Source organism: Geospiza fortis, unplaced genomic scaffold (assembly GCF_000277835.1).
Source record: "Geospiza fortis unplaced genomic scaffold, GeoFor_1.0 scaffold8, whole genome shotgun sequence".
Lineage (NCBI taxonomy): Eukaryota > Metazoa > Chordata > Aves > Passeriformes > Thraupidae > Geospiza > Geospiza fortis.
The window spans coordinates 165,890-192,621 of record NW_005054414.1 but is presented as its reverse complement, the minus strand read 5'-3'; the positions used below and the strand labels follow the sequence as shown (position 1 = coordinate 192,621).

Genomic DNA, 26,732 nt, shown 5'->3' with positions numbered 1-26,732 from the left:
AAGAATCTGTTTGAAGGCAGTAGAAGGCTTTGAAAGAAAGATCAGCACTCTTCTTCCTTTTGTGTATATTTGCTTTCAGATTCCAGCTGCTCTATTTAATGGATATGCCTCTTACAGCCACTGCTCAGCCGTGGCAGAGGACTGTGCCACACGCAGCTGGGATGCAGTGCCCCCGCTATAGGATATTCTCCTGAAAGAGGGAAGACTAATTCCATTTCAATTGGAATAGGAAGTTTTCTAAGGCAGAATTGCAATTGACAAAAATGCATTTGATTATTTTGTATTTTTAAAAGGGTTTGTTAATAGCCTTGTGGAATTGTTTCGAAGGTTGAGTCTTTCTAAGTTCTTGGTACTCTATTACACTTCAGACCTGGGAAAATAAGTCCTTTTTCAGCAAGTAAAACAGTGAATGGAAATGGAATGGAGATGGGGAGCTAAACTTGCCGTGCCAACCTTCTTCCAGTTCTTGACAATGCTGAGCAAACTCTTCAGTTTTGTCTAGAAAAAAGTTGCATGGCTTTCTCTTGACTAGGGAGCTTTCACTAAGTGGAGTTAGGGGATAATTCTGCTGACACGTGATGCACGTTGCATTGCTGCCAGATAAAATATGCATCTTGTGCTGTCACTTCCCAGAGGCTCTGTGGAGGAAATCAGCATGATCACCATGGCACTGGTGCTCCTGTGAAATCATCAAAGCCTATATCCTCTTTTGCACATACTAAATGAATCCTTGGGGGGAAAAAAATGAACTTAAGGGTGTGACAAATACTTTGTTTTAAAGAGTATAATCCCACCATTTGAGCTATTTGCTGCCTGCAAGCAGTAGAAGAAGCAGAAGTCTGGCTAAAGGCTATCTCTAGAAGGAGGAATAAAACTGAGTCAGCAGGCATTAGGCTGTTTAGGACAGGGCTCTCTGGCTGCTTTACCCAGAGCTTGTTTAGTCTTGTTCTGCTACGCATTAGCAGCTTTCAGCAATGCACAGTGATTAGTGCTCTGTGTCTTTCCTCGCTGCTCCTCTGTGTATCCTGGGGCTAGGATTAGGTTACAGCCCTGAAATGGCATGGTTGTCTGCATTGACTGAAAGCTCAATAGTAAGGGCAGAGTTTTGTTGATAGACTAAAATGTCTTCTGTGTTTGTTTCCCTTCTCTGGAAGAGGAATGACATTATTTTCATTTGTAGTCTTTCTGTTTCTGATCTAAACATGTGGTGTCCAATTTCCTTCCCTGGCAGGTGACCTGGAAAATGAGGAATGGTGTCTGGCTACAGAGTTTACTCCAGCTGCAATAAAGACTGAGCCAGGGCTTTGTGAGACATCAGGCCTTGCTCCCTCAGTCAGTCTCACCGTCACGGCCACGTCGCTGGAGGGGGAACAGCCTGAGCTCCAGACAGATGCCCTGGTACTGCACACTCTGTTCTCTCTGCACACTTAGCCCCAGCTTCTCCTAAGGCTGTTACCAGTGGAACCTCCTTGGTGCCAGAGCTTGGCAGTTCAGGGTGCACACTGCAGTCTGTTCTAATGGTTTTTAATGTTTGCTGGTGTCCCACTATTGCTGTAAGAGCTTGTTGTCTGCATCTTTAGCTCCTAATGTTTGGATATACAACTTTGTCTTCTATGCTAACCCCAAAGCCTGGGGCTCTTGGGTTTCTAGAAATATTTGAATAGTTTCTAATGAACCAGTTGCACCTGAACTGCCTAATCCACTTGCTCTGTGAAGCCTGTGACAAGCTAAGTGTCTTTAATAAGACCTTGCTTTAATGCTGCTGTGCCTTCCCCTTAGCAGAACAAGAGTCCTTGTTTGGATTGACTGGAGAGTTTCCCTGTTTGCCTGCAAAGTTACTTTTGCCAGATATGTGAAGCTTTGACATTTCAGGCTGCTGCTACTTCCGGACCAAGCAGCCTCACAAGGAGCTTTGTGATGCTCTTCTGACCACAGCTGGAGCAGCCAGTGGACATTCTAAAGAGCTTAGTTTGGCTGTGGTTGGGTTAAGGCGAGTGAACTGCAGCAGCTGGAGGCTCACCAGGGTCCCCAGCCAGTAGAGGAAGAAGCATGGCTGTTGTCAGCCCCCAGCATGCAATGTCAGTCCAGGCTGGAGGGAGTTGGTGTATGCTGAAAATAAATGTTTCCACTTGGATGTGGATCAGAAATAGGTGCAACAGAAATTATGTTATGAGAAACTGAAAGAAGCTAAGCACAAGTTTCCTATAATTTTCTCCTGGCTTGAATGTGCTGTTCCCAGGACACAGTCCTGCTGTAGCTTGGGATGCTGTGATTTGCTGAGTATTGGGACCTGCTGGTGGCTCACTGCTGTTGCATGGATTGGTTACACAGGTTACTGGGAGAGATTTTGGCTGCAATTAGCCTGCTGGTGTGCCAGTCTGGCCTCCTCAGGCCTGGCACTGCAGCACACAGACAGGCTCTGGGCAAAGCTTGGCAGCCTGGTGCCCCATCCTTGTCAGTAGGGCAGGCCAGGTGTGTTCCAAACTTCAGTCAGCAGTGAGTGTCTCTTTTCCTGCTCCTCAGCACTGTGAAAGGAACTTGAGTCCCAAAACCTGGTGCTCAGTGACTGGCACCTTGCTCTTGCTCCCAGATGACAATGGTCTTTAGGAGGCTGTCCCTGACTCCCAGGGGTGTTCCTGTCCTTGCTCAAACAGAGCCTGCAGTCCAGCAAATCCTAGCAGCGGCTCTGTTGCTAAGAGAAGTAATTGGAGTGGGTTACATGTTAACTTCCAGTCTGAAATGTCATCTCTGAGGCGTAATCTTTTATTTTAGCTAAATATAGTAGTAAGAAAAGCCATAGTGGGAGTAGTCAGGGCAATATTCTCTGTAGCCTGGTTTAGCAAACTGTGTGAAGCAGTTAAAGCTTTCCTGTGGCAGAGCAGGAGGAGAGGAAACCTCTCCATTTATGGAGAAGTAATCCTTGTGCCCTTCTATTAAGACTTTAAGATGTGTACTCCAGGTTTTCATGCTGTTAATTTCTCTTTTCTAGATGAAACCACTGACCCAGAAAGTTCTTCCAGAGATTAAATTGGAACCCCATGAAGTGGATCAGTTCCTGAACCTCTCTTCTAAGGAAGGTCTGTTAAATACCAAATGAAAATGTAGGGCTAGATGTCCAGCAAGTACAATAAATGTACTTTACCCTGATTAAATATTTGGATTTCTTGTTCACCATGTCAGATTTTAGGCTGAAGCTGTCGTTTTATAGGGATTCAGGTCAGGCTATTGAAGAGCCAGAGTCTCTCTGAGCCTTTATAGGAAGTTTTGTTTTTCTTTCTTCCCCCCCCACCCCTTTTTCATCATAAAGAAAATGATCCCTTTTGCTCTGTAGGATATTAATAATTGTACTGAAGGGAGCTTGAATTATTGAGGTACAGGATTATTTAGGACAGAAAAGAAATCAATTTGAGGAGACTTAGTTAAGATATAAGAAACTTTACTGCTAACCTCTGGTGCAAAAGCAGGATGTGAGTTTATATGAAAATAAAAGTTAGGTGAATCTGTTTGTAGCACATTAGTTTTAAGAACAATCATTATCTCTTTGTACTTGCACTTTAATGTGAAAGGAGGAGCAAAGATCCCTACCCTGAAAGCTAAACACAATTAAAACCATGAAAATTTGGAAGAGCCAAATATTTGGTGTGAGATCTGAGCAGATAACTGCATTTTAGTTAGAAACACTTGACATTCTGTTAGTGAATTAATTTCTGTGGGTAAGTAGCACTGCTCCAGGGAGAGAAATAAATGATGTAGCAGGTGGATAAAGAGAGGTTGTATCTCAACCCAGGTGTAGATTTGTTTGCTCACTTTGTGGGATTAAGGGCCTTTCTGTTTTTCAAATATGTTTCTTCTTCTGGCAAGTGCAAGAGCTATCATGTGAGATAAAAAGAGTATTACAGAATTTTTTTTTACTATTTTTCTTCCATCCTCCCTTACCACCCATTTGATCTTTTCAACTCAAATATGCAAAAGCATAACAGAAGTGGAAGGTGGTAAATCAGCCTTGTATCTTCCTACTTCAAAATTCAATTGCTTTAAATGTAGCTCAGAGAAAGAGTGACTTAGTTATGGCTGTTTTGAGCATCTGCTAAATTGTCCATTTAGTAAGAGTGGGTGAGACATGCCCTGTTTCTCTTGGTCCAGACCCATTTGATCATAAGCAGCACTTTGACAATTCTAGAGCAGGTTCTTTTGGCTGCAGCTGAGGTTATCTGTTGGCCCTGGATAGACTCTGTGAGAGAGGCTCCTGTGGTGGCTGCCTGTGCTGCTCCTGCTCCATCAGTGCACCGAAGCCTTTGCTGTCACTAGGTTGTCAGTCACTTCCCAGCTCTGCCAAATCATGTCCTTCCTGATCATGTAACTCCTTGGATGTGATCCCTTCCCTTGCAAATACTGGCAGATTGTTTAATCCATGGCAAAGTTAGAAAATATTATTGTTTTTGGAGGGAAAGTATGCTGGCTCAGAGCCCCTCTGTTAATGTGGTTTCCCAGGAACAGGGAGCTTGTACTTTACATTATACATGAACCTCAAAGCATTTGAAGAAGGAGCTGAAGTGTAGGTAGAAGTGACTGGAGCATATGCACAGAGCCCTGTTTTGTCTGTCAAACCTAAAGATAGCTGCTGCATTTCATTCCTTCTTTGGAGACCTGCATGCTCCAAACCTCTTCCAAGTTGCCCCTTCTGCTTGATCCATTTTTCAGCAGACACTCCTGTTCCTGGGAACTGTGTGGTGGTGGTGGCTGTAGTGGCAGTCAGAATGGACACCTTAAACCCTTGTGTTACTTTGTGTCTCTGTTGCCATGTAGCAGTGGATCCCCTGCATTTGCCTCCCACCCCTCCGAGCAGCCACGGCAGTGACTCTGAGGGAGGGCAGAGCCCGGCTCGGTCGCTCCCTCCTTCCAGCCCAGTGCAGCTCCAGGCCACGGCCAAGGTCGCGTCGCGCGCAGCTTCGATGCTCTCCAATTCCCCTCTCCTGACTGCGCCACATGTGAGTTGAGCTGGCTTTCTCCACCATTTATCTGTGTGCCTTTTTTATTTTTTCACTTTTTAAATTACCAGTTTTGACAGAGATTTGCTAACTTTCTGTTGTTGTTTCGATGAATTCATCTCTGGTCAAAACTGCAGATCCGGTAGTTCTTGCTCACTGGTCTGTTCTGTTCCCACAGGGAACAGCATGTGCCTCTCCTCCAGGTTGAGACAGGGTTCACCAGTGTTATTAGGTTTATCCCATCATGGACTGTGTTTTACCTTAGGGCCCAGCCCGCTGGGTTGACCTGTCTCTGGTAGATCTGCATCTGTCCTCTTGCCATGTCATTAGCAGGTGGTGATCTTTAGGGAGGGATTTTCAGCAGTGTTTCTCATGTGTCTCTATCCCTGTTTGAGCCAAAGGCAGTTATACTGTTGGCCTCAGAGCTGGGCCAAGAACAACTCTTTTGAGGGAATCCTGTCCCAAAGGTTTGAACTCAGAATGGAAGTTACCTGAAAGGTCCACACATTCCCCGTTGCAGGAGGCTGTTCTAGTAGACTTAGTCCTGTCTGAAGTGGGAGACCTGCTGCCTCTCCTCTGTAACAACTTTTTCTTCTAGGACTGTGTGCACTTACAGAACTGTGTTTTATTTTATTTTATTTCATTTCTATGACCCTTGAAGAAATTACAGGGCACTGGCCCCCTCATCCTGACAGAGGAAGAGAAGAGGACACTGATAGCAGAGGGCTACCCAATCCCTACCAAACTGCCCCTGACAAAAGCAGAGGAGAAGGTTCTAAAGAAAATCCGCAGGAAAATCAAAAACAAGGTAAATGTTAGTTAGCTTTGCTGGACGGTTCCTACTTGTCCTTCATTTTAGAAAATGCTGCAGAATTCTGCAGTAATGGTCCATGTACTGTTGAATGCTGTAAGTTGTCTTTTAACAAAGTGCTTTTCTTTGTTCCTGAACACATCCATCAAATTGTCTGTCAGTGTGAGTGTGCCTCAGTGTAGGTATTTACCTAACCCCATTAACAATGGAGTATTTAGCAGGCAGGGTATCAAGTTGCTGTGGCTTGGCTCCATTTAAAAATCAGAACAATCCTACCCTTATGGTGGGCAAAGAGCTCTGTATTCTTTGCATGGTGAGGAAGGTGTTCTTTTCTGTTTCCTATTTTAAAATATGACTCTGTATTTCAGTGCACTGGTCTTTTGATCACTGAATTCAGTGACTTGTAAAGTTGATACCAAGGATGCCAAATGCCCTGCAAGTTTGTCTTTTTTTTCCTTCTGACATGGGGAAGATCCTAGTGATAGGGAAGAATGCAATTTTTTTCAGACCTGGCCAGCTCACTTGTTCTGGAGGATTTTAGCACATATTTCATGGTTGCTATATTCTGCTACTGGTTTTAGCAGATAGAGGGGTAAATTTGGATACACTAAATTGGAATTTGGTCTTGTACTGTGTTTTTTCAAAATTTTCTGAAGTGATCTTGTGCATTTCATGTACCACTTACATAGAATCAGAGTCATTTATATTGAGGAGAAATCTGGAAGTCCTTTGGTCAAAGCCCTGGCTTGGAAAGCAGGGTCAGCTTAGAGAAGGTTGCTCAGGGTCTTGTCCAGTCACATTTTACTGCTGCAAAGGCTGCTGAGTCCCCTGTGTCTCTGGGTACCATGTTCCCATATTAGGACACTCTTGTGATAAAAACAAATAAATAGAATCCCTAATGTGTGATTGGAATTTCCTTTGCTGCAACTTGTATTTGATGCCTCTTGTCATTTGCTGTGTGCCTGTGAGAGCTCTGACATCATCTTTGCTGCACAAGATAGTTGAAGACAGCAATAAATCAGATTCCCTCCTTAGCCTTCTCTTCTTCAATCTGAACAAGCCCATCTTTTTCTTCCTTTCCTGAAATGTCATGTGCTCTGGCATGCTTATTATAGCAGAGCCCTGCCCCGGGCCCGCTTCTGTACATCCAGAGGATTTGTTTCTGAGCCATGGACTGCACTGCTGTACTCAGCTGGGGTTTTGCAGCCCCTGAGCAGAGGGGGAAGAACCACTCCTCTGGACCTGCTAACTGCAATCTCCTTGATGCAGACCCCTGTTTGGCTGGCTGCTTTTCCAGCAGGGGCACACCGCTGACAGTTGTTTGACTTGTTCATCAGGAGCCCATGTCCTTGTCTGCAAAGCTGCTTTCTAATACGTTCATGGGCTTTTTCTCTCCAGGACATCATCCTGGGGTCATCTTTTGGTATTTGTCCTGGGATATTCTCTCCAGATGAATCTGATTTCTTTTTTAAGGTTAGCAGGGGATGATCTTTTTTTGTGTGATTGAAAGGAGGAGCCTTGCTTCAGAATGTGGAAATAGATCAAGTCAGTGCTTTGCTTGCCAGGAATAGAAATGAGAACAAGACAGATGCTGGAATCCAATAACACTGGGGCTTTTTACCAGTTTATTAATTCGTCTCTGATGCTTTTGTTTCCTATGCAAATATTTGGTGTTTTTCATCCTTTTTCCTTAGATCTCTGCCCAGGAAAGTAGAAGAAAAAAGAAAGAATACATGGACAGTCTGGAAAAAAAGTAAGCCCGCCTCCTTCCTGTTTCAAGCAGGCCAATAGCACTAGCCGTGGGACTGGGAAGGGATCCAGCTGTGGCTGCTGGGACAGTTCCATGCACAGAGTGCCAGCTGCCATCTCGTGGCAGTGACTGAGAAGAGGCCCTGCTCCTGGCAGCTGCTTGTCGGGGTCAGGACCGTGCCTGCCTGCAGCGGATGGCTAATGTGCCAGCAAACACTTCACGCCTTAAATTAGGCAAAACCCAGCTGCATTGGCCTTCACCTCAGGCGACTGTGTTGGCCTGGTGGACAGGCAGTGTTCAGGGAAAGATGGATCCAGAGTGAGTAAACTCTGTCTTCTAGTGCAGATGAAAACAGAAATAGGAAGTGGGTGAGTCAGGACTGCCTGGGAAAATAAGCAGGACTCAGGAAAATAGCATGTGACCCGTGGACTTCCCTTAGCAAGCAGGAGCCAAACCCCCAGTTAGTGATTTATATCCCAAATTAATCTTTCTTCCAGGAGATGAATATTTTAGTATTCCTCTTATGCAATTCACCAGATGGTTCTGTTAAAACTCTTGTACCATCTTTGGTGATATCCTTGATGTAATTTCCATTTTTTTCTTGTCTCTTTATAGCTCTGTCTTGCTTCCTCAGAGTTACTCTTCTGAAATTCCACCTCATGCATACCAGATATCAAGGATATTTTCTTTTTCCTTTTTTCTTCTTGAAGCTATTCAGGATGGTTCTGTTTGTTTTCTTAGGAGTCACATATTTTACTTGGACCTCTTACATGTTGTATGACAATGTCCTGTAGTTTGGGGATTTCAGGGGTGGTTTGGAAATGGGTAGTATCTTGGGACAGTCTTGAACACTGTCCTTAATCTTGTGGCTTATTAGCCCTTATAAACTTGAAATTTGAGTCTCTGGTTTCAGAAGCATGGCATTTGCCAGACAGCTAATGCAACTTTTGCTTTGTGTTTCGTGCTATGAGCTAAGGTTCGTTGGTTTAATTGTTTCTTTAAATGCAGGCAAGATCATGGAGCTCTCAGTGAAAGCAAGTTTGGCTTGTTTTACAATCACTTGAATAAATAACTGATGTTTTTCTATTTCTCATTGTGCTGTCTCCAGAGTTGAGACCTGCTCAAATGAAAACAGTGAGCTGCGTAAGAAGGTTGAAGTCCTGGAGAACACTAACAGGTAAGGTATGGATATCATCAAACAAAGCTTGGTAGTGGGATATCACCATGAAAAGTGAAAATCTGGAGGTTAAGAGATCAACTGAGATGTGAACAGTAGCTGTGTCTGCTAGGGTTCATGTCCGAGAAAGATGTGGAAGGCCAGTTATTGTGACTGCAGTGGGATGTAAAGCATGGAGGTTTTGATATCATGTCTTAAACTGCCTCCCCAGCCTGTGGTGTGCCTGAGAAACCTTTTAGCACTCTTCTCTGAGTTCCTCCACTGCCCAAGGGAATGTAATTAGCAATACAAAACAAAAAAAAACCCTACAGTCCAGTTCTCCCAATTGTCTTTATTTAGTGAAATTTTGCCAGAAAGCCTTAATTTGAGACATGACACTTCCAGAATTAAGAGTGCTGAAACTCAAGAGTCATTATTACTTCCTTATGCACTACTAGATGTCATTGCAATTATTGTGCACCCTTCTAACTATCTCACACCCCAGAATTTCCTTCATTTGGAGGGGGAAATCATCTTCTTGCTTCTTCATTTCTGAAAAAAATGGGTGGCTCAGTGGTGGCTTTTTCAAAGGACACATGGCAGAAGATTTTGCTTTTAATTAATCAGAAATAATAATTTAATTTTAATTAAAAGCTAAGCTTTTAATTCGATGTTAGCTGAGAGAGCACAGTGTCAATCCTGCTTTATGCTCAGTGGCAATTCCAGTGAGTAGGAACTAGATGAGCCCACCCTCAACACTTCCCAGTTAAGAGGCATTTGCAGTGGTGGCTGAATATTACCAAGGAACATGATGGTGACACTGATGTGTGGGGGGAGGCTGGGTTTTGAAGATAAGAAAATGGAAAATGGCCCTAGAGCTGATCTGGCAGCCAGTGTATTGCTAATTGAGTGGCATGTGTTGTTTCTAATCTCTGGATCCAATCTCTAATTTCATGAAGCCAGACCCTGTAGCACTGTGACTTGCTGCAGAGTGTCTCCCACACACTGCTCATGCATAAAGACATCTGCTGCTTGCCTGAAGAGAGCCAAGCCATTCCTGTGCCTCTTATATCATCCTCCAGGGTTTGACATAAAAGAACCAGCAGCTATTCTGTAGGTGTGGAGTAGAGATGTCTCACCCAGAATCTGTCCCAGAAGGTACTGAAGCCAACTTCTCTTAAGAAAAGGTGCAGCTGTAGATTATCCCCTTGGGGCAACATGTTATCAACCCTGGAGTTGTTCTCCCCACTTAAAATAAATTTGGCGAGCTGTTTTCATCTCTAAGCTGTTGAGGATTCACTCAAGCTTTGTTGTCCATCCTTTCAGAAAGGACCTTTGGCATCTTACCTACTATTTGATTATCTTAATTCTTTCATGCTAAATGCTCTAAAAAGTTTTAGGTAAGTGAGATGATCTCCAAATCCCTCATACTTTCCCCATGTGGGATGAGTTGCATTGTTTCCTTCCCTCTGCAGTAGCGTTGATATTGATCTGTAATCTCATGCAGAGAAGCAGATGTTCATCCTTCTGCACTGAAATTCTTGTAACTCATGGCAATGCTGTTTTGGCTATTTAGATATCAACTGTGTCTAAAATCTGCTAAGGCTTATGTGTGAAGTACTGAGAAATTTGTTAAAGTGCCTGCTTTCATCAAACCTCAGTTTTGTAACATATCATATTATAGAGTTTTTCACCTTAACTCCAAAAAGCCACTTTTCCTCTTTACTGTGTAATTGTGCAACTGTCTCATGCAGAGAATGGTTCCAGGCCCTGGTTTAATGTACATTATCCACATCCTACAGTGAATTCAAAATGTCTCATTTCCTCATTGGTATTTGCACAGAGCCTTGGCATGACATCCAGAAACTGTTCACATGTTTCAGAACTTGTCTTCACAGCATCCTATAGCTGGAACTTTCATCTCCTACATACAGTCAGGAATCTAAGTTTGGAGCTGTGGTGGTCAAAATTATTTAGTGTCACTTCGGTGTGTCAGATAGCTGATTTTATATGTTTAGGATTTTATTTCTCAAAGTACCTAGCACAGTTATGCACATTTGTATCTTATTTAATATGCCCAAAGCAGAGCCCTAGTTGACTTTAGCTGTAACTTTTATTCATTTCAGTAAAAAATGAAGACATTATTGCACATATTATCTAAAATTAGATCTACAAACATCAAAGCTGTTCTCCCATTGTGAAAGTCTGTAAGAGTGGAAGAAAGATAACAGGAAAATAAGATTATGTGTTAAAGTGATGCTTTCAAATGTAGATGTCGACAAAGCTGGATTTTTACCTTGTTGAAAAGTTGGGCTATAGTTGCTTACCTAAAAGGTAATGAACATGTATTACTGTCAGTCACTATCATGTTTGTGTAGTCTAGCTGGATTGAGAGGAACTGAAGAGCAATTTCCAAAACATACAACTATTGAACAGCAGTTTCCTTTCAGTATGTGCAATCAGATTTTAAGAGTATGTTAATCTATAGATAGAAAACATTTGCATAGATACATACCTAAGACTTCAGGGAAACCCTGCTTGCATTTCGAAATCTGGCTCCAAACCATGGAAACACTAGAATTTTTTTTCTGATAGAAGTTTTCCTTCGTTACTCTGAGTAACATGAAAAAATTTAGAAGATTCTTCCTTGAAAGCCAGCCTTAGCCTGAAAATCTGGGTTTGAAAATATGTAATGTCAAAGGTGTGGATGTGGTCAAAAAAATTGTATCCAGGAGCATCTCCCTTGGCATTCACACATCTCAGAAGACAAGGCAGGAGGCTGGGGATCAGGATGCCAGAGTTTTTAATTCTCATTACTCTGAGTGGGTGAGTGCAGCATTTTTGTCAGCTTTAGTATTAGAACACTAGCATATGTTACCTCTCCTAATTTGTGTGACTCAATCCCTTAAAAGAAAGCCATCCAAGTTCCTTCCTAGGCAGTTTTCTCAAAACTAAGGAAGCCATTATTCCATGCTTACCTGTTTTGCCTTATAGCCGCAAATGAGCCATTGGTTTGAGTAGCACCTAAGCATGTGCTCTCTCAGAAAGCAAAGGGTGGGAGAAGAACTGGTGCTGGCTATTGAATTAAGTTGTCCCAGTCACCAAGAAGGCTTGACCCACTCACATTCTGGCACTGAGACCAAAGGCAGAAACTGCCAGAAATCCAGAGGGTTGCAAACATTCTCTGACACCAGTGTTGTCTACCTGCGACCCTGTTTGGGCTTAAAGACAATTTTAAAACATCTGGTTCTGGGTATCATGTGTTGAGAAGTGCTTTTGCTTCTCACTTTTGTTGAGTCTGTATTTGTAAGTATCTTGATGATCTCTTTTCCTGGAGAAATGATAGACAAAGGATCCAGTGTGTGGTTGAGAGTGTCACACATGGACAATGAATGCAAGTGGCTGCCAGAGTTGATCCCATGGACTAACAGCAGCCAGCTGTGTAGATCTGCACTAACAAGCACCTTAAACACAATGCCTTGTAAATAAAAATAGGATATTCTTCAATTTCTTCAGCTCCCAGTCACCTAAAGATCAAGTTGTACATCAGTCTGACCCACCAAGGGTTTATCAGCACCAGAGCTGCCAGACTTCACTGATTTGATTGGGTGTTCTCTCATTTGAGACTGATAAAGTCATTTTAGCAAATTGTTTTCAAGGAGTAAAGGATCTAGGTTCAAGTTACAATGAGATATCTTGTGCCTAATTTCAGGCCATCCTTACAATAGTTGACAAAGCTTGGCAGCCCTGGAGTAACTCCTTACTTTCAGACCAGGAGGACATTGGTTTTCATGATGAAACATCTTTTGTGGAAAATTGCTGGAGATTTTCTTTATAATTCAAATGAAGGAAGATTGTGGATTTAAGTGGTCTTTTAGTTAAAGCTTCACTTTGGGATTTGTCCCCTTTCCTACAAATGGGACAGGCAGAGAAGGAATCTCTGTAGAATTAAAAGACAGAATATTTTTGTCTCTCTTGTTGTCAGAATTGGGTTTTGTTCCTCACACAATAGGAATAATCCTCTAAAAGCTTTTGATTAGGATAAAGTGTTTGGTGTCCCCTAGAAAATGTCATTTGGTTGTTTTTTTGTTTGTTTGCATCAATGTTGGATTTTAAACAGAAATACTGACTTGAGGAAGTCTCCCAGGTGGTTCTGTAGGGGCAAGTTTTCTCTCCTTAATTAAAGTATCACTGGGAGCAGAAGGGAAGGCTTGACTTGCTCCATACTTCGGTAGTGAAAAGGCCTCTTCTGAAGATGAATATTTGTGAATATGCACCAAAACCAAGACATCACTGACAGACTGAGTCTGCTGGCAGCATGTGGAAGGAAGTGCAGGAGTCTTCAGGCACTTTACAGCTTTCCTATGAGGTGCTTCCATTGGCAGGGAAAAGCGTGAAAGCACACTCACACCTCCTACAGAATTGACCCTCTAATTGAATATCCCTGGGAAATGTGTCAGACACAGTGAAAATAATCCCTGTGGGTGCAAACCCCCTTAGCATGCTGTCTTGGCATTGCATTTTCTCCTGTTAGGACTTAGCCATAGGCAGTGTATTCCACTAAAAGCATTTGTGGCCTTTCTACTGGTATTTAGAAGGAGCATCATAGTTTAGGGAAGTCCCTTTTCTGCAGAGCAGAGATCTGCTCCTTTAGCCTCTCCTGGTCCAGATCACCCTTGCAGCTGTTCAGTCGCAAGGTTTTGCATGGAAATCTTTTGACCTCAGAATCCAGTCTTCCACCATTCCAGATTCAAACAGAGAACAAATGCACCAAGGAGTGTCTCATTTTGGCAGTGGCAGGATAAACTGATGTCATCTCTGATCAAACTTGTTTCTTGTTCTTGCCTCGGTTCTTGCTCACAGTTTGCAAATGCACCTGTATCCTGTCAGCTCCAAACACTGAGTCCTTGTCTGTTGAGAAGGAAACAGTAGCTCTGCTCAAACAGATAAACGACTGGGGGAAGAAAGACATTTTATGTGAAGGTATTTGGTAAATAAGGTGGAGGATGAATCTTCCTCTGTCTGTAGAAGACCTCAGAATACCTGTCTAATTACACTTTCCAAAGAGACTGTTTTGTAATCAGCTCTCTGGGCCCACTCTGCCCAACAGGTTTTTTAAATTGAGCGTGAAAAGGCAGCGATGAACCAACTGAGGAGAATTGCCTCTTCTCTGTTGATTTCCTCACCAGCCATTAGCTGTTTTCTCACTGACGCCTCCACAAAAAGTGGCAGGAATGATCAGCATTTCAAGGCTGCTGCTGCCAGCCCCCAAGCTGAAGAGGAGGAGGAGGAGGAGTAGAGCTCCTTCCTCCAGTGAGTCAGGCCTGAAATGGGGGAAAGATTTAGTTTTCCAAAATAGTACAGAAGGTTCAGGGTTGGAAGGGCATTGCTGTCTAACCCAGCTGGTGGCACGTGGTGGGAATACTGCAGGCAGGGTGTTCTGTGCCAGGAAATGATGTGCACAGCTCTGGTGAACCCTGTGCCATGCAGTGGATGTCAGGAGGAACTGGGGAGAGATGCCAAAGGGAGCAGGGAGTTAGGATGATCTCATTTAGGTGGTGGACACTGTTTGTATCTCTTAATTTGCCTGTGGTCTCTGTATTACTGAATAAAGGAATGTATTGGGCGTATTGCTCTCTTTTTTAAGTACTGAGTTGCAGAGTAAGCCATGCTCTCAAGAGCATTCAAGATATCCTTTCTTAACAAGTTGAGAAGGATCTGCTGGCCCAGATAAATCTGTGCTGTGAGAATGCCTTGTGCTCATTTCAGAATGTATTCCTGAAGTCCTTGAATTCATTAAACCCTAATTAGCAATGAGCATTGATGATTAAAAAAAATCTATGAAAATAGGCAGACCAGTGTATATTGAGCTGTGAAGGCACCTCTGGGTCTGTCCTACAATTAGCTTTTAGCCAGTTTGGTCTTAAAATACTCTTTCTATTTTCTCTGACAACCTGACCTTGCCTCTTGCTTTAGCTTTTGACGTAACAGCCTCCGAAACTGTCTGGAGTTTCTGTGGGGTATCCTCCACAGTAGATTGTGAAACTTACAGGAGAAGTGAAAAGTAAACTTGGGAACAAATAGAAAATTTAGCATCTTGATACAAAATTATACTATATTTGTGTTGAGGACAGGCATTTGGGTTCCTGATAGATTGTTAAAAAGACTTATGTGAAAATCCTGTACCAATCATACTTTGAGATCATTTCCCATTTAAATTACTTGTGTTCTGACTGTAGTAATTGATGCTACAGCAGAAAAAGTAAAAAAACCCAAAAAGCAGTCAGAAAGCTCTTCTGGTCTGGGACTGTTGAATCCAGCCACAAGAGAATTGTCATTGTGGCTGGGATCTCTGAAAGACACAGAGGAACCACTTGAAGCATCTGCAATTTTTGTCAGCTCTGCAGGATTTAACAAATAGCATTAAAGTGTTTTATTTAATAAATGAATGTGAGAAGTGAAGTCTGTGCCTATGTCTGGTTTTAAGTTCTTCTCTTTAAAAGTCAGCCAGTTCTAAACAACTAAATAGCAAGATTTTGGGAAAAGGGGTTTTTGATAACCAACTAGATAACTGACTAGAGAAGTTGAAGGTTTTGAAAACAAACTGAGCAGTTATAAACTTGATGTTGCATCTTTAAAAATAATGGCAAAACTCCTTCTGAATTCATAACATAGAGTCAGGTTATATATCTGCATGCAACTGGTCACTTGCATGCAGATCAGTTTCAGTTGTTAATGTGCCATTTTGTATAGAAACACTGAAAATACAATTTTTATTTATAAAAACTTAATGAAAGTACTAAAGAAGTAATTGTTCAGGGACATAAGCTGGGGGAAAGCAAAAAATCTGGAACGTTTCAGTGCTAATACATATAAAAACTTTGTAAAATTAAAACCATGATTTTAAGGAGAAGACTTTAACTCTCTCTACCTTATCCTAAATACTGTATTATTGCCATGTGTGGAATTTGAAACAAAAATCTATTTAACCAACAAGCCAGGTCAGTGTGTGTGATGCTTGTTTGTTGTCTTTGCTTTCCAGAACACTTCTGCAGCAGTTGCAGAGACTCCAAGCCATGGTTGCTGGCAAAGTGTCCCGCTCGTGTAAGGCAGCTAGCACACAAACAGGGACCTGTCTCATGGTGAGTGTCCCTAAGGCTGGGAATTCTAAGGGAAGGAGAATCTCTTTCAAGGCACATCTCTTGTTCTGCAAAGCCTCTCAATGGCAAATTTGCAGCTTAGGGAACTCCTTTTCATGATTTAACAATTTTGAGGGAGGTGAGAGTTGTGACTGATGGAGATTAATGATTGTGGGAAGGTACTGAGTTCTGGAGGAAACTGGGCCTGTGCCTTTGGTTGGGTGCTGCAGTGATGAAAGAAGGAGCAATGCTCTTCCACTTTATTATTTCCTGCAATATTATATGGTGGAAATGGTGTCTAGGGTTGTAAAATGAAAATGAGGGTGACCTTTGAGGCTCATACTTTTGATACTAATAAAAATAAACTTGCTCAACCAAATCAAAATATGACTGAGGCTGTAAATCTACCTCTGTCCTATTTCAGTAGTAGTAGTCAAGATAAGAAAATTAGTAGAATGAAACATTTGCTTTCCCTCCTTACACTCAGCTATCAAGTTCCCTTTATACCTAAAGTGCTGTGAATTGATGGAAATCATTTACAAGGCATAAGCTGTTCTCCCAATCTAGCCTTACTGTCATTTGGAAGCAAGACTGGAGCCAGCAGCAGAAATAACTTTGGAAATCCTCAGCAGTGCCTGTAATAAAACACACATGGCAGCTTTATCTGCGCTTTGGAAATCCTCAGCAGTGCCTGTAAAACACACATGGCAGCTTTATCTGCATTTCAGCTTTGTGAGTAAAGAAGGCAGCTGGTCAGAATGGTGCAGACATTGAAAACAAACCCCAGCCTTGAGATGTGCCCTTTGAAGCACTGAACTGTTATTGTGTAGGTGCCTTTGCTAGGTGTGCAGTGGTGAGGATGGCCCCACATGGTTTGTTTTGATCAAATATCAGTTCTCACATGCGCATGTGGGTCAAGTGCACTCACCTCTCCTGCCTCCTCCCTTTGCCAGATGGTGGTGCTGTGCTTTGCAGTAGTTTTTGGCAGCTTCTCTCAGAGCTATGGGCCATATCCTTCTGCTACAAAGATGGTGTTGCCCAGGCAGCATTCCTCACCAGAGTCCTACACAGATTCCATTGGTAAGTGACAGCTATTTCAGTCTTGCTCTTTGCTTGGTTGTATTTAAGCACTTGTTTTCCACCCCCATTCCTAGCCCCCTTCTCGAGCACCTCTTGCATTTCTGCTCCTTAAATGGCCATTTTTTAATATATACCTGTGTTTTTCTAAGAAGGATAGCTTGGCAAACTATGCTGATGGCAGCAGACTTCATAAAAATGAGCAAAACCTTTTCCCCACTAGCCTGCTTTGTACTTCTGTTTAAAGACTTTTTTGCCTCTGTTTGCAGAACTAAAGTTAGTGATCTGTGAAAGGTAGCAGGGTTTCTACTTGGTAGCAGATGTTCATACTGTTAAAATGCACAAATTATTTCTTTGCCAGTGTCACCAAAGAGTCCAAGGACTGAATGGGAAACTGTTAGTATTACATAACCATAATGAACCAATATATTATCAAAGCTATTATTTAATTTTGTTCTTGTTTTTTGAATAATTTAGGGCTTTTGGATTCCTACCTAGACCATTCCTGTGGTTTCTTTCTTCAGCTCTCAAATTGCCAGTTAATCACTATGGAAAGGCCTTTGCAGCTTTGGCTCTGCCCTAACAGTTTCCATTTCCTGAAATGACCAGGGTTGTTCTCTGAGCTGTCTGTTGCTCATCTCATTTTGCCTTTTGTCTTTGTATGCAGTGAGGTCAAGGAGCCTCCTAATTTATGAAGAGCCTCAACAGCTGGAGGAGCCATCCAGCGCGATCTCCTTCGCAGATCGCAGTGACAGACAAACAGACACCTCCAAGTTCACGGCACTGTCCCTGGAAGCTGTGCCAGGGACACCGCAGGATGAAATCATGCAGTTCACAATAGCCAACGAGACAAGGCTGGAGAAATCAGTGCTGCTGGGCCTGCAGCAGCACAGGTGAGTGCAGGGTTGGGTGCTTGTCACACAGGTGTTCTGTGTCGCTCTTGTTCATGCCTGAAGGACACAGGTTAGTGCTAGCAGCTCAGCTGTGCTGGGCACCATGAAGCATGAAGGAAGAGTTTGGCTTTTATCTGGAGAGCCTATAGGCAAAGTCACTGTTGCTCTGGAGAAGTGGTTGCATCAGAATTGTAGTAATACAGCTACCAAACTCGGTACTTCTGCCAGAAGCCTAACCCCTGTAAGCCTGTTAGTTGGGCCTACCCACTTCTTTAAAGCACTTACTTGTGTGCTTCCCAAAGGAATAAGCTTTTGGCAGTTGTATGGAAGTGTGAGGTTGTGATTCACTGGAATTTCAATGAGGTTAGGGCATGAAGAGCTGGAGTTTCTCACAGCAGTGATTTTACTGAAGCATTACTGCTGAAAGTTTGCAGGACTCAGTCTCAAGAGACAGACATGTACAATTATCTGACTACTTAAGTTCCCACACTGAATTCCCTCACTTTCAGCATAAATGTAAGGGATTTTTTTTTGTTTGCTTTTTTTTTTAGCATAAATGTAAGTTTTGCAGGCCTCTGAAAAGAGTGTCACTGGTTTAAATATGTATGCTTCTTTCTGCTGCACTTTGCTTGCCTAGAACCAAAGAGATGACTACTTAAGTATAATTCAGTATGTTACCAGACCCAGCTAACTGACCAATACCTCACTGGTAAATACTGAGTGGCTCTTTAGCATTAGCCAAATCAAGCAGGATATATACTTTAAAAAATACTGTTAGCATTAACCTTTGTTTTTTTGTTCCCTACAGAGTCAACTCAGAACTAGAAGGAAATGAGACACTGAAGATAATTGAAATAGACAGAAGAGTCAATGCCACCTCTTAAAAATAAAAAAGGCCTTTTTTCTTGACTTCCCTCCTTCCCACATATTTTCAACCAAAGTTCCCCTGACTTGTCATCCTCAGTGAACCAAAGTACAAAAGAGAGGGAGTTCAACTTCTGCATTGACTGATGGGGCTGTGACTACAGATGGGATCTCTTGTCTTTGTAACTCCCTTCCTCACGTTGCACACAGTCCCTGTCTCCGCTTTTATCCCTTTCCTGTCTAACACTGCAAGGGCAGCACTGAATTATGATGGCAGATGATGCCAGCAGTGTGCCAGTGACTGTGTGTGCCTGTACAGGCACACAGCCTGATCTGAGCACAAAGACATTCTGGAGAAGGGTGAATTGTGCAAAACCAATGGGAGCATGTGGGTGATGGTTTTCTTGGGAGAAGGTAATGGAGAGAGAGAGGAGATGCAGCATGATGGTGCTTAGAGTCTCACCACAGCTGTGTGCCTGCTGGTCTACAGCCCTTGAGCCTTTTGGGGGGATGGAGAAGCACGTGTGCAGCCTGCTGCTGAGGGGACAAGAAAGAGCCCTGACACTGCTGAGTTCACAGCACAGGCAGGAGAGGGCTGGTGATGCTGCTGAATTGTCCTCCCTGTGCTCTTTCCCTTCTCCCCTCCAGTCTCTTCATCACTTAGCAGGGTAGGTTTATCTGTGCATTGAAAACAGTCCTAGTGGGCTTCCCTGCTTCCACCCTTGAGAAATTAAGCAAAGATCAGTCACTGTCTTACCACACACTGTGTGGGAGAATTACACTAGTTTAACTAAATCTGTTTAGAAAGCAGGTTTTGTTACATTTATGCAATATTTTAGATGGATGCCCTTTAGTCTGCTTAAGGCTAATCTATTTAGCTTAAGTCAGTTCCTTCCCAAAAAACTAAATCAATGTAAGGCTTAAACCAGAAGTGCCTCCTGAGAGGACTGTATGGATTTAATTTATTGGCTTCTAGCTGGTTGATGAAAATTCTCGTGTAGACCTGATCTCAGATTGTCTTGTGTTTTCCTTTCCTTGCCATCTTCCTGTTACTGTTGTAAATAGTATTTATTAGCTTTGAAACATTCTGCTCAGGTAGTTGCAATGAAGAGAACTGAGCTTTCCTAACCCTGCAGGTGATCTGGGCAGACCCTGAAATTGGACAGACAGACATCACTGAATGCCCATTTCCTCCCGTTAAGCTTGAATTGTCCTAAAATAAAGCCAGGTGTCTTGTTTTCCTCTTACCTGCTTTTCCAGAGATGTGGTCTGAGACCAGCTGCTTTGGGTACAGATAGGCCAGCCCATGCCTAGAGGTGATGGATCCTGTATTAACTGTCTGCCAAGGCAGCCTCTGATCTGAGGAGCTGATTACATGGGCAGGAGACCTGTCAAAAGAGGAATGAGATGAGCACGTGGGGAGGTGAAGTGACTGGCCCAGGCTCACTGAGAAAGCCAGGAGCAGCATTCAGGCCTGATCCTGGTCCAGTACTCTTCTCCATGCTTTGCTTCCTTTTTGTCCTATGGTGTACTTCATGTGCCCTCTCTCTCTCAGTACCCTGGTCATGCCTTTGCCTGAGCTGTGCTTCTTGCATTTTGTCCTTGCAGGGGCATCGTTGAACTCAGTCCAGAATTTGAGCAGGGTTTTATCTGGTTCCTACAGAAGGGCACTCATGCTCCATTGAGGATGGATCTAATGTGAAAATCCTGATTCAGCAGGCTAGCAGAGCTACTTAACAGTTTACCAGAAGAAGTCAATTAAAAAAAAACAAAAGTAATTTGAAGTTCTTTTTTCTTTTTTTTTTCTAATGATAAATAAGGGAAAAAACTAACCTAGCCTTACAAATAATTTTTTACTATGTACAGTAGATATTTCTTGCAACTATTCTATTTTGTAAAATATTGAATTTGTATTTTATTACAGCAGCTGTCGCACCAGCTCCTTTCTTGTTCTTCATTCTCCTTAGACTTTCTTCCTTCAGCATCCTATTTGCCACTCTCAGGCCTGACTCAAAATCCAGTGAAATGAATGGAAGGGATTTGGTGGATTGGAGGGGACTGTGGATCAGTCCCCCCTGTGCCATTTTAAGAGGGTGTTTCACATCAGTGACAGTGAAACAAGTGCCTGACTCCATGGGCTCATTCTGGTGTGCAGATTGGCTCTTCTAGGTAATGCTCTATTCTACCCAAGTGCCTTATTATTTTACCTGAGGTGACAATGAGAGGAGAAATGCTGTTGTAGTCTGCTTTGCAAGTGTTCCCATCCTGGCATGGGTCAGCCTCCAGCATAAAGTCTGTTTCCCTTCACGGTGATCCTGCTGGGTTCACTGCATCATTCCAGTATCCATTAACAACTTTTGTATTTGGCTTTTTTAAAAAATAGTTAAAAGCTTCACATGAACAGTGATCACTTGTGGGTGCCACAAGGGATGGCTGCGTTGCTCAGCCACTTGAGGTCAGCAAAGTGACAGGAGAAAGCTGGGATTGACCCCAACTGGTCAGCATAAGTGGCCAAGGTCATAGTTTAGAAAATTCCCTAAATGGTAATTTTTTTTCCAGAGCAGCCTTGGTTTGCTGCCTTTGAGGGCTACCAAGTGGTTGAATGTTCTGCAGAAGAGGCCCCAGGGTGTGAAGCACAGCCCCACTTAGCAGCCTTGCAGTTTGCAGTGTGCAGCCTGAGCTCCTGCCCATTGCCAGCTAAATGGATCACCTCCCATTTCAGATACAGCTGGCTGACTTCACTGTGTGAAAACCTAAGTGGAATTATTTCTCAGCTCTTAAAGGATAGATGATTTTGCACAACCAAAATAGCTCCTCCTCTCTGAAGCCTACTGCACTGGCAACCATTAAAACTTTGCCCTTTTTTTGGTTTCATTTGGGCATACTGGTTCAAATCTGGTTGGAAGATAATCAATCATGTTTTCATCCTGAGCATTTTAAACTGGCCATGGTCTGGGTCAGGGCTCCGTACTAATCCATCCAAGCCAGTATGGCCATTCTGATTTCTTGTAAGTATTTGATAATCTATTACTATAATCTTAATTTGTGTACTCCTTTAAGTTATTTTTAGGTACTCTTTTTTAGGGAATCTCTTGACCTAGCACACACATTGCTTGGGGATTTATTGTATTACACGTTATTTTATAATAAGGAAAAGCTTTGCTTCACTTTGCTATGTTTGTGATCATTTTTCTTCAGGGGCCTTAAATAGAACAGGTTTCTCTGCCAGGGGCCCAGGAATCCCCTGCCATCACCTACTCACAGGCTGTTGTGTGGCAAGGACCCACGATCTCCAGAGGGGCTTTGTGTCCCTGGTCTGTGCCTAGCAGGGGACAGGAGAGGCAGGACAAGGTGCCATTGCACTGCCAGCCTCAGCATGCAGGGGTGGGAATGTTGATGCACTGCAGACCACGTGGAGAGGCAGCTTCTGTGCTCTGGGTTAAGGGCATAGGAGTAGTGAGGCATATTCAGGGAGGGTGCCAGTAAGTGCTTTTGGTCAGTTCAGCTCTATTACTTGAGGCCTGAGCCCTCTGCCATTGTGCTTTTTCTGCTGATCAGTGACTTGGTGCTGTGGAATCAGATGTGTGTGTATGGACAGGGTAAGCAAAGGCCTTACATAATTTCCATTTCCAGTAGAGGACTTAAGTGATAGACTTAAGAGTTCTCAGCTGTAAGGTTATGTTGCTCACCAGCACAATTTTATACACAGTAGTAAACTTCCCTTTTGGCCTGTAGCTTTAGAGCATGTTTAGATCTGTTTGGTCTTTGCTTCTAGGGAGATAAGCTATGAAGGAATATAGGGCATTATTTTATATATATATATATTTAAAAAGTCTGAATCACAGGATGCGTGACGTTTCTAACCTTGTTACTGGGGTGTAGATAGTGTTCAGTTCTTTTCCCCCCAGGCTATTTATAGTTCTTTGCTGCGCTTCTTTCATTTCATCTGTACCACTCAATATTTTTCAGCAGCACAGACTGATGGATTAGGCTGAGGTTCTTAGGCCAGATCCCAGCTGTTACAACCAGCATGGTTCTCACACACTGCTCTTGGAGGCTGCAGGTCTGATTCATACTGACAGGGGACCTCTTCCTCCATGTCTCTCTGTGTAACAGTGTATCTTAATGTGTTCTTGATTCTTCTAACAGAGACCAAAAATTTATCTAGAAACTTTTTTTTTCCCTGCTAAAGAAACCAGCCCACCTCTCCACTCCCATCCCTCCGAGCTATCAGTGGTGAATTCTGTCTAGACACTTTTAGAATGTAGGTCAAGTGAGTGAATGATGCTAATTGCTACGTTGGGAGGGATTTCCACTGAGTATTTGGGCTCTAGATTCCAGCTAATGCCAAGAGGCCATTGTTCAAAACCCACGCAGCTCAGAACAGAGGAATACAGAGTATTTTTATACTCCTGGTGACTAAAATATTTCTTTCTCCAGTCACTAATTAGAAAGGGAACATTTTGTATTCTGAAGGTGAAATGATAGGTCAGTACTTTGTAGCTACTAAAGTTGTCCCAGCCTATATAACAGTGTCGTGCTATGATGTGTTGCTGCTTTGCACTATCTAGCATTAAGGTTTGACAACTTTGGGGGTTGCAAAGGGGAATGAACTGATGTACGTGTTAAGTAAGGTCTTTACAAAGAAAATGTAAGGATTCAATCCATCTTGTAGCTTTCTCATGGCCGATAAAGTGACATTGGGCATTCAGAGAATTTGTTGAAGGTTGATCCTGGTTAATACTGCATTGCTTGGGTGATTAGCATCCATTGGAGACTCCAGGATTCAGAGGGAAATTGGCATTTGGTTTTCTCATTTTTATGTCAGGTGTTTTTCTGCTTTATCAAGGTATATATATATATTTTAATCAAATTCCTATGTAGAAAAAAGTGCATCATGCAGGAAACTCAGTTGTGATGCTGCTTGGATCTGATGCTGAATGGAGTTTGGATATTCTTTATTAGCAGTAGTCTCTTGTCTGCCCTACAATCAGTCTCCAGATTCTTCCTCCGAGAGCTGCAACTAAAGAGGTGAGAACAGAACATGGGAAAGCTAGATTTGTAGACCTGTCTTACAGAAAGGATGAAAGAAAAGGCAAGTAAAGGGACTCCTTGCATCCCAGGGAAGCCTTCTAGTTCTTGGTTCCATAAATCAGCAGTAATAGCCTAAATCAGCAGTGATAGTCTCTTTCATTAGTTCCCTGCTAGGTTTAGGTTCACTCCTGTTCCCCTTGCTCTTTAATGCTATGCAGTCCTGTTTATGCATACCTGACCTCTATGTTACATCCCACTTTACCCTCTAAACAGCAGGTGAAAATCTTTCTGAGCCTTAGCAGTCCATAATGGAGTGGAAGAGAGAGAGGGAGAAGCAGAGGCAGGTATTGAATTTTGTTAAACAGAACTCTGCTCATATCTGACTTTACCATAACAGACTTTAATTCAGTGGTGCTGATATAATGGCATCTTGCTTTCTTCATTTGTACAGTTAGAGAGAATGATTTTTTGTGTGTGTGTGCATCTGTGCACATGTGCATGGTGAATGATGAAAAGGCATCAAAACCAGAGTTTTCTTCTTGTAGTAAGTGTTGCTAAATAAAGGCATCTACCTGAGCACACAGGGCACTTTGGGCTTGGTGCAGCAGAAAGTTCAGGCATTTCTCTCTGAAACCTGTTCACATTCCACATCACTGAGCACTTGTAAAACTGTTGTGTGAATTGCTCTGAAGACTGTCCTGTGATTAATTGTTGACTGGATGTTGTTGCACTGTGTCATTTTGTGTGTGTGTGCCTAGATTGTCTGGCCTTTCTAGAGACCAGTTCTGGCTTGGTACAAAAAACTAATTATTTTATATTCTGGTATCATTTTTGGCCTGCAGAATTATGGCTTTGAATGCTTTTTTTATTATTATTTTCTTTTTTAAGTGGTGTAAATTGCCTTAAAAGGTGGCCCCTGGGAGCACTGATGCCCTAACTGCCCTCGGGCACAGTGAGATGCAATCCAGGGGAAGCAGTTTCCTCTCAGAGGGTGCTGCAAGTACATCCCAGTTTCCCTGAGATTCACTAGACCTTGCAAGGGTAAACTACCTGGTGGTGCCCTCTTGAAGAGAAGTATCCATGGCCAATTCCTTTGCCTTGGGCTGTGCAGAGCAGTCACTCTGCTGTGACACTCCTAGGGCACTTAAGCTGGTGTTTGGCTTTCCCTCTGTTCATGTGGATGCAGTATAGGTTTGTGCAAACATTTAAAACTGTCTAAGACGACAGGGACAGTGACACCAGTGCAAAAGCACACCACTCCCCCCTCAAAACTCCTCAGTAAACTTCATTGGGGCCTCTTCTGACTGCAGATATCTCTATTCTCTTGCCATGTCTATTTAACTCTGTGTCTGTGTTCAGTGACCTTTCTATTTTTGTACAAGTGCTGTCATCTGGATACAGTCCCACCTGATTGTTCACACTGCAAACATGTCCATTGGGTGGAAAGAAACTGCTGGTTTTCCTTTTTAAATCATCTGCCTGATTCTGTGAGAGAACAGACTACCTGCTTTTTTAGCCTAAATATGTATGTAGTGAAGTATGTTATGCTTTTCATTTCTTGCAAATAAATATTTTCTGTAGAAAAAAGCAATTGCTACTTGTTTGATTTCCTGATGACTGGAAAAAACCTGGGCCCTGGACTTTCCCAGGTGTGCCAGCGTGTGCGATGTGTCCATTTAGTAACTGGTAATTTAGTGATAGAAAAGGAAGGATATGGGGTTTTACTGAAGTTTTACCCTTCCCTTTTTGAGGTTGGCAGAGAATTATATCTCAGTAATGAGTGGAAATCAGGGCCAACAGCATTGAACAGTGATAATGACACTCAGTGCAGCACTGTGCTACAGCCCCATTAACAGTAAATTCTCTGTACAAGTGGGATCCAGGAGGGCTCATGCCAAGGGGACATTGCTTCAGTCAGGGACACTGAGGAGCTGTGTCACCTGGAGTGACAGGGTGGGCTGGGGCTCATCTGGGTGGGCCAAACAGCCCTCTGGAAGGTAAGGCCTTTCCCTGCTCTGGGCTTGTTCGGACTGGAGTGAACTCTTAACAGAGCTTTGGCTTTTTGGGATTGGTTCTTCTGCTGGCCTCAGCTCCTTTCCTTAGCCTGCCTCACCCCTGAGACAATTTAGGAGCTTTCTGCAGCAGTTTGGAAGTTCGGCCTGTGTGAGGACCCAGCATGACACCCTGCAGCCCAAACCCAGCATCCAGCCAGGGCACAGAGCTGACCTCTGCTGCTTTCATAGACATGGAAAAGGAAATGCTTGATTCTTTCAGTCTGGGGACTCTGTGGCTTTACTGGTTGTCACCATGATATTTTATGGAAAATCCCTTCGCCAGGATTTTTCTCCTGAGAAGCTGAGAAGCCTCAGAAAAGAAATGTAAACAATAATTATCTCATTGCTTGGAATGTGGTTTGGACATTGTTTACCAACAGGTGCATCTTTGATTGCTTCCATGTGAATTGTTTTTACTTAATGACCAATCCCAGTCCAGCTGTGTCGACTCTCTGGTCAGTAACAGGTTTTTATTATCATTCTTGTTTAGTCTTCTGATGTATTCTTTTCTCTATGGTCTAGTATAGTTTTAGTATATAATATAATATAATTTCATATAATATAATAATAAATCAGCCTTCTGAGATCTTGGAGTCAGATTCTCATCTCTTACCTCGTCCTGGGGACCACAACAGCTGGTCATCCAGGCAACTGGACCATGGATGACCTAGTGTGAAAATTACCCTGTGCAGAGCTGGCATCACAAATATACATTAATTTGTTTAATGCCAGTTTTCTACTGGGAGGGACACCTCATAGATTAGCACCATGCATCCCTAGAACAGCAACCAAGAATTTCTCTTCCACAGGAAATACTAGCCATGGAAGGAATAGTTCCAGTTTAACTGAAAATGGGAGTGAGACAGGTTGCTTTGGTGCATCCTTTCCAAGGCCTCTTAGAGAAGGCTGCTCTAGAGTTTGGGGAAGGCAGCACACCATGGAAATTGGAACACTGTGGCCTGCACT

The 26,732-nt window shown here is 42.9% G+C and overlaps 1 protein-coding gene across 2 annotated transcripts in view; it reads left to right on the top strand.

Moving 5' to 3' along the window:
• Positions 1-23,533, top strand: part of CREB3L2 (cAMP responsive element binding protein 3 like 2) — a 71,416-nt gene extending 47,883 nt beyond the window's left edge. Inside the window, exons 3-12 of one of the 2 annotated variants that reach the window (XM_031061426.1) lie at positions 1,232-1,398; positions 2,990-3,077; positions 4,810-4,988; positions 5,650-5,796; positions 7,494-7,552; positions 8,658-8,726; positions 15,748-15,847; positions 16,798-16,924; positions 17,589-17,814; positions 18,623-23,533. In XM_031061426.1, coding sequence (XP_030917286.1) covers positions 1,232-1,398; positions 2,990-3,077; positions 4,810-4,988; positions 5,650-5,796; positions 7,494-7,552; positions 8,658-8,726; positions 15,748-15,847; positions 16,798-16,924; positions 17,589-17,814; positions 18,623-18,698 — 1,238 coding nt within the window. In that variant the 3' untranslated portion in view covers positions 18,699-23,533. Of the gene's footprint in view, positions 1-1,231; positions 1,399-2,989; positions 3,078-4,806; positions 4,989-5,649; positions 5,797-7,493; positions 7,553-8,657; positions 8,727-15,747; positions 15,848-16,797; positions 16,925-17,588; positions 17,815-18,622 lie in introns of both variants that reach the window. The other variant, XM_031061425.1, reaches the window with a different exon arrangement.
• Positions 23,534-26,732: the final 3,199 nt, after the last annotated feature.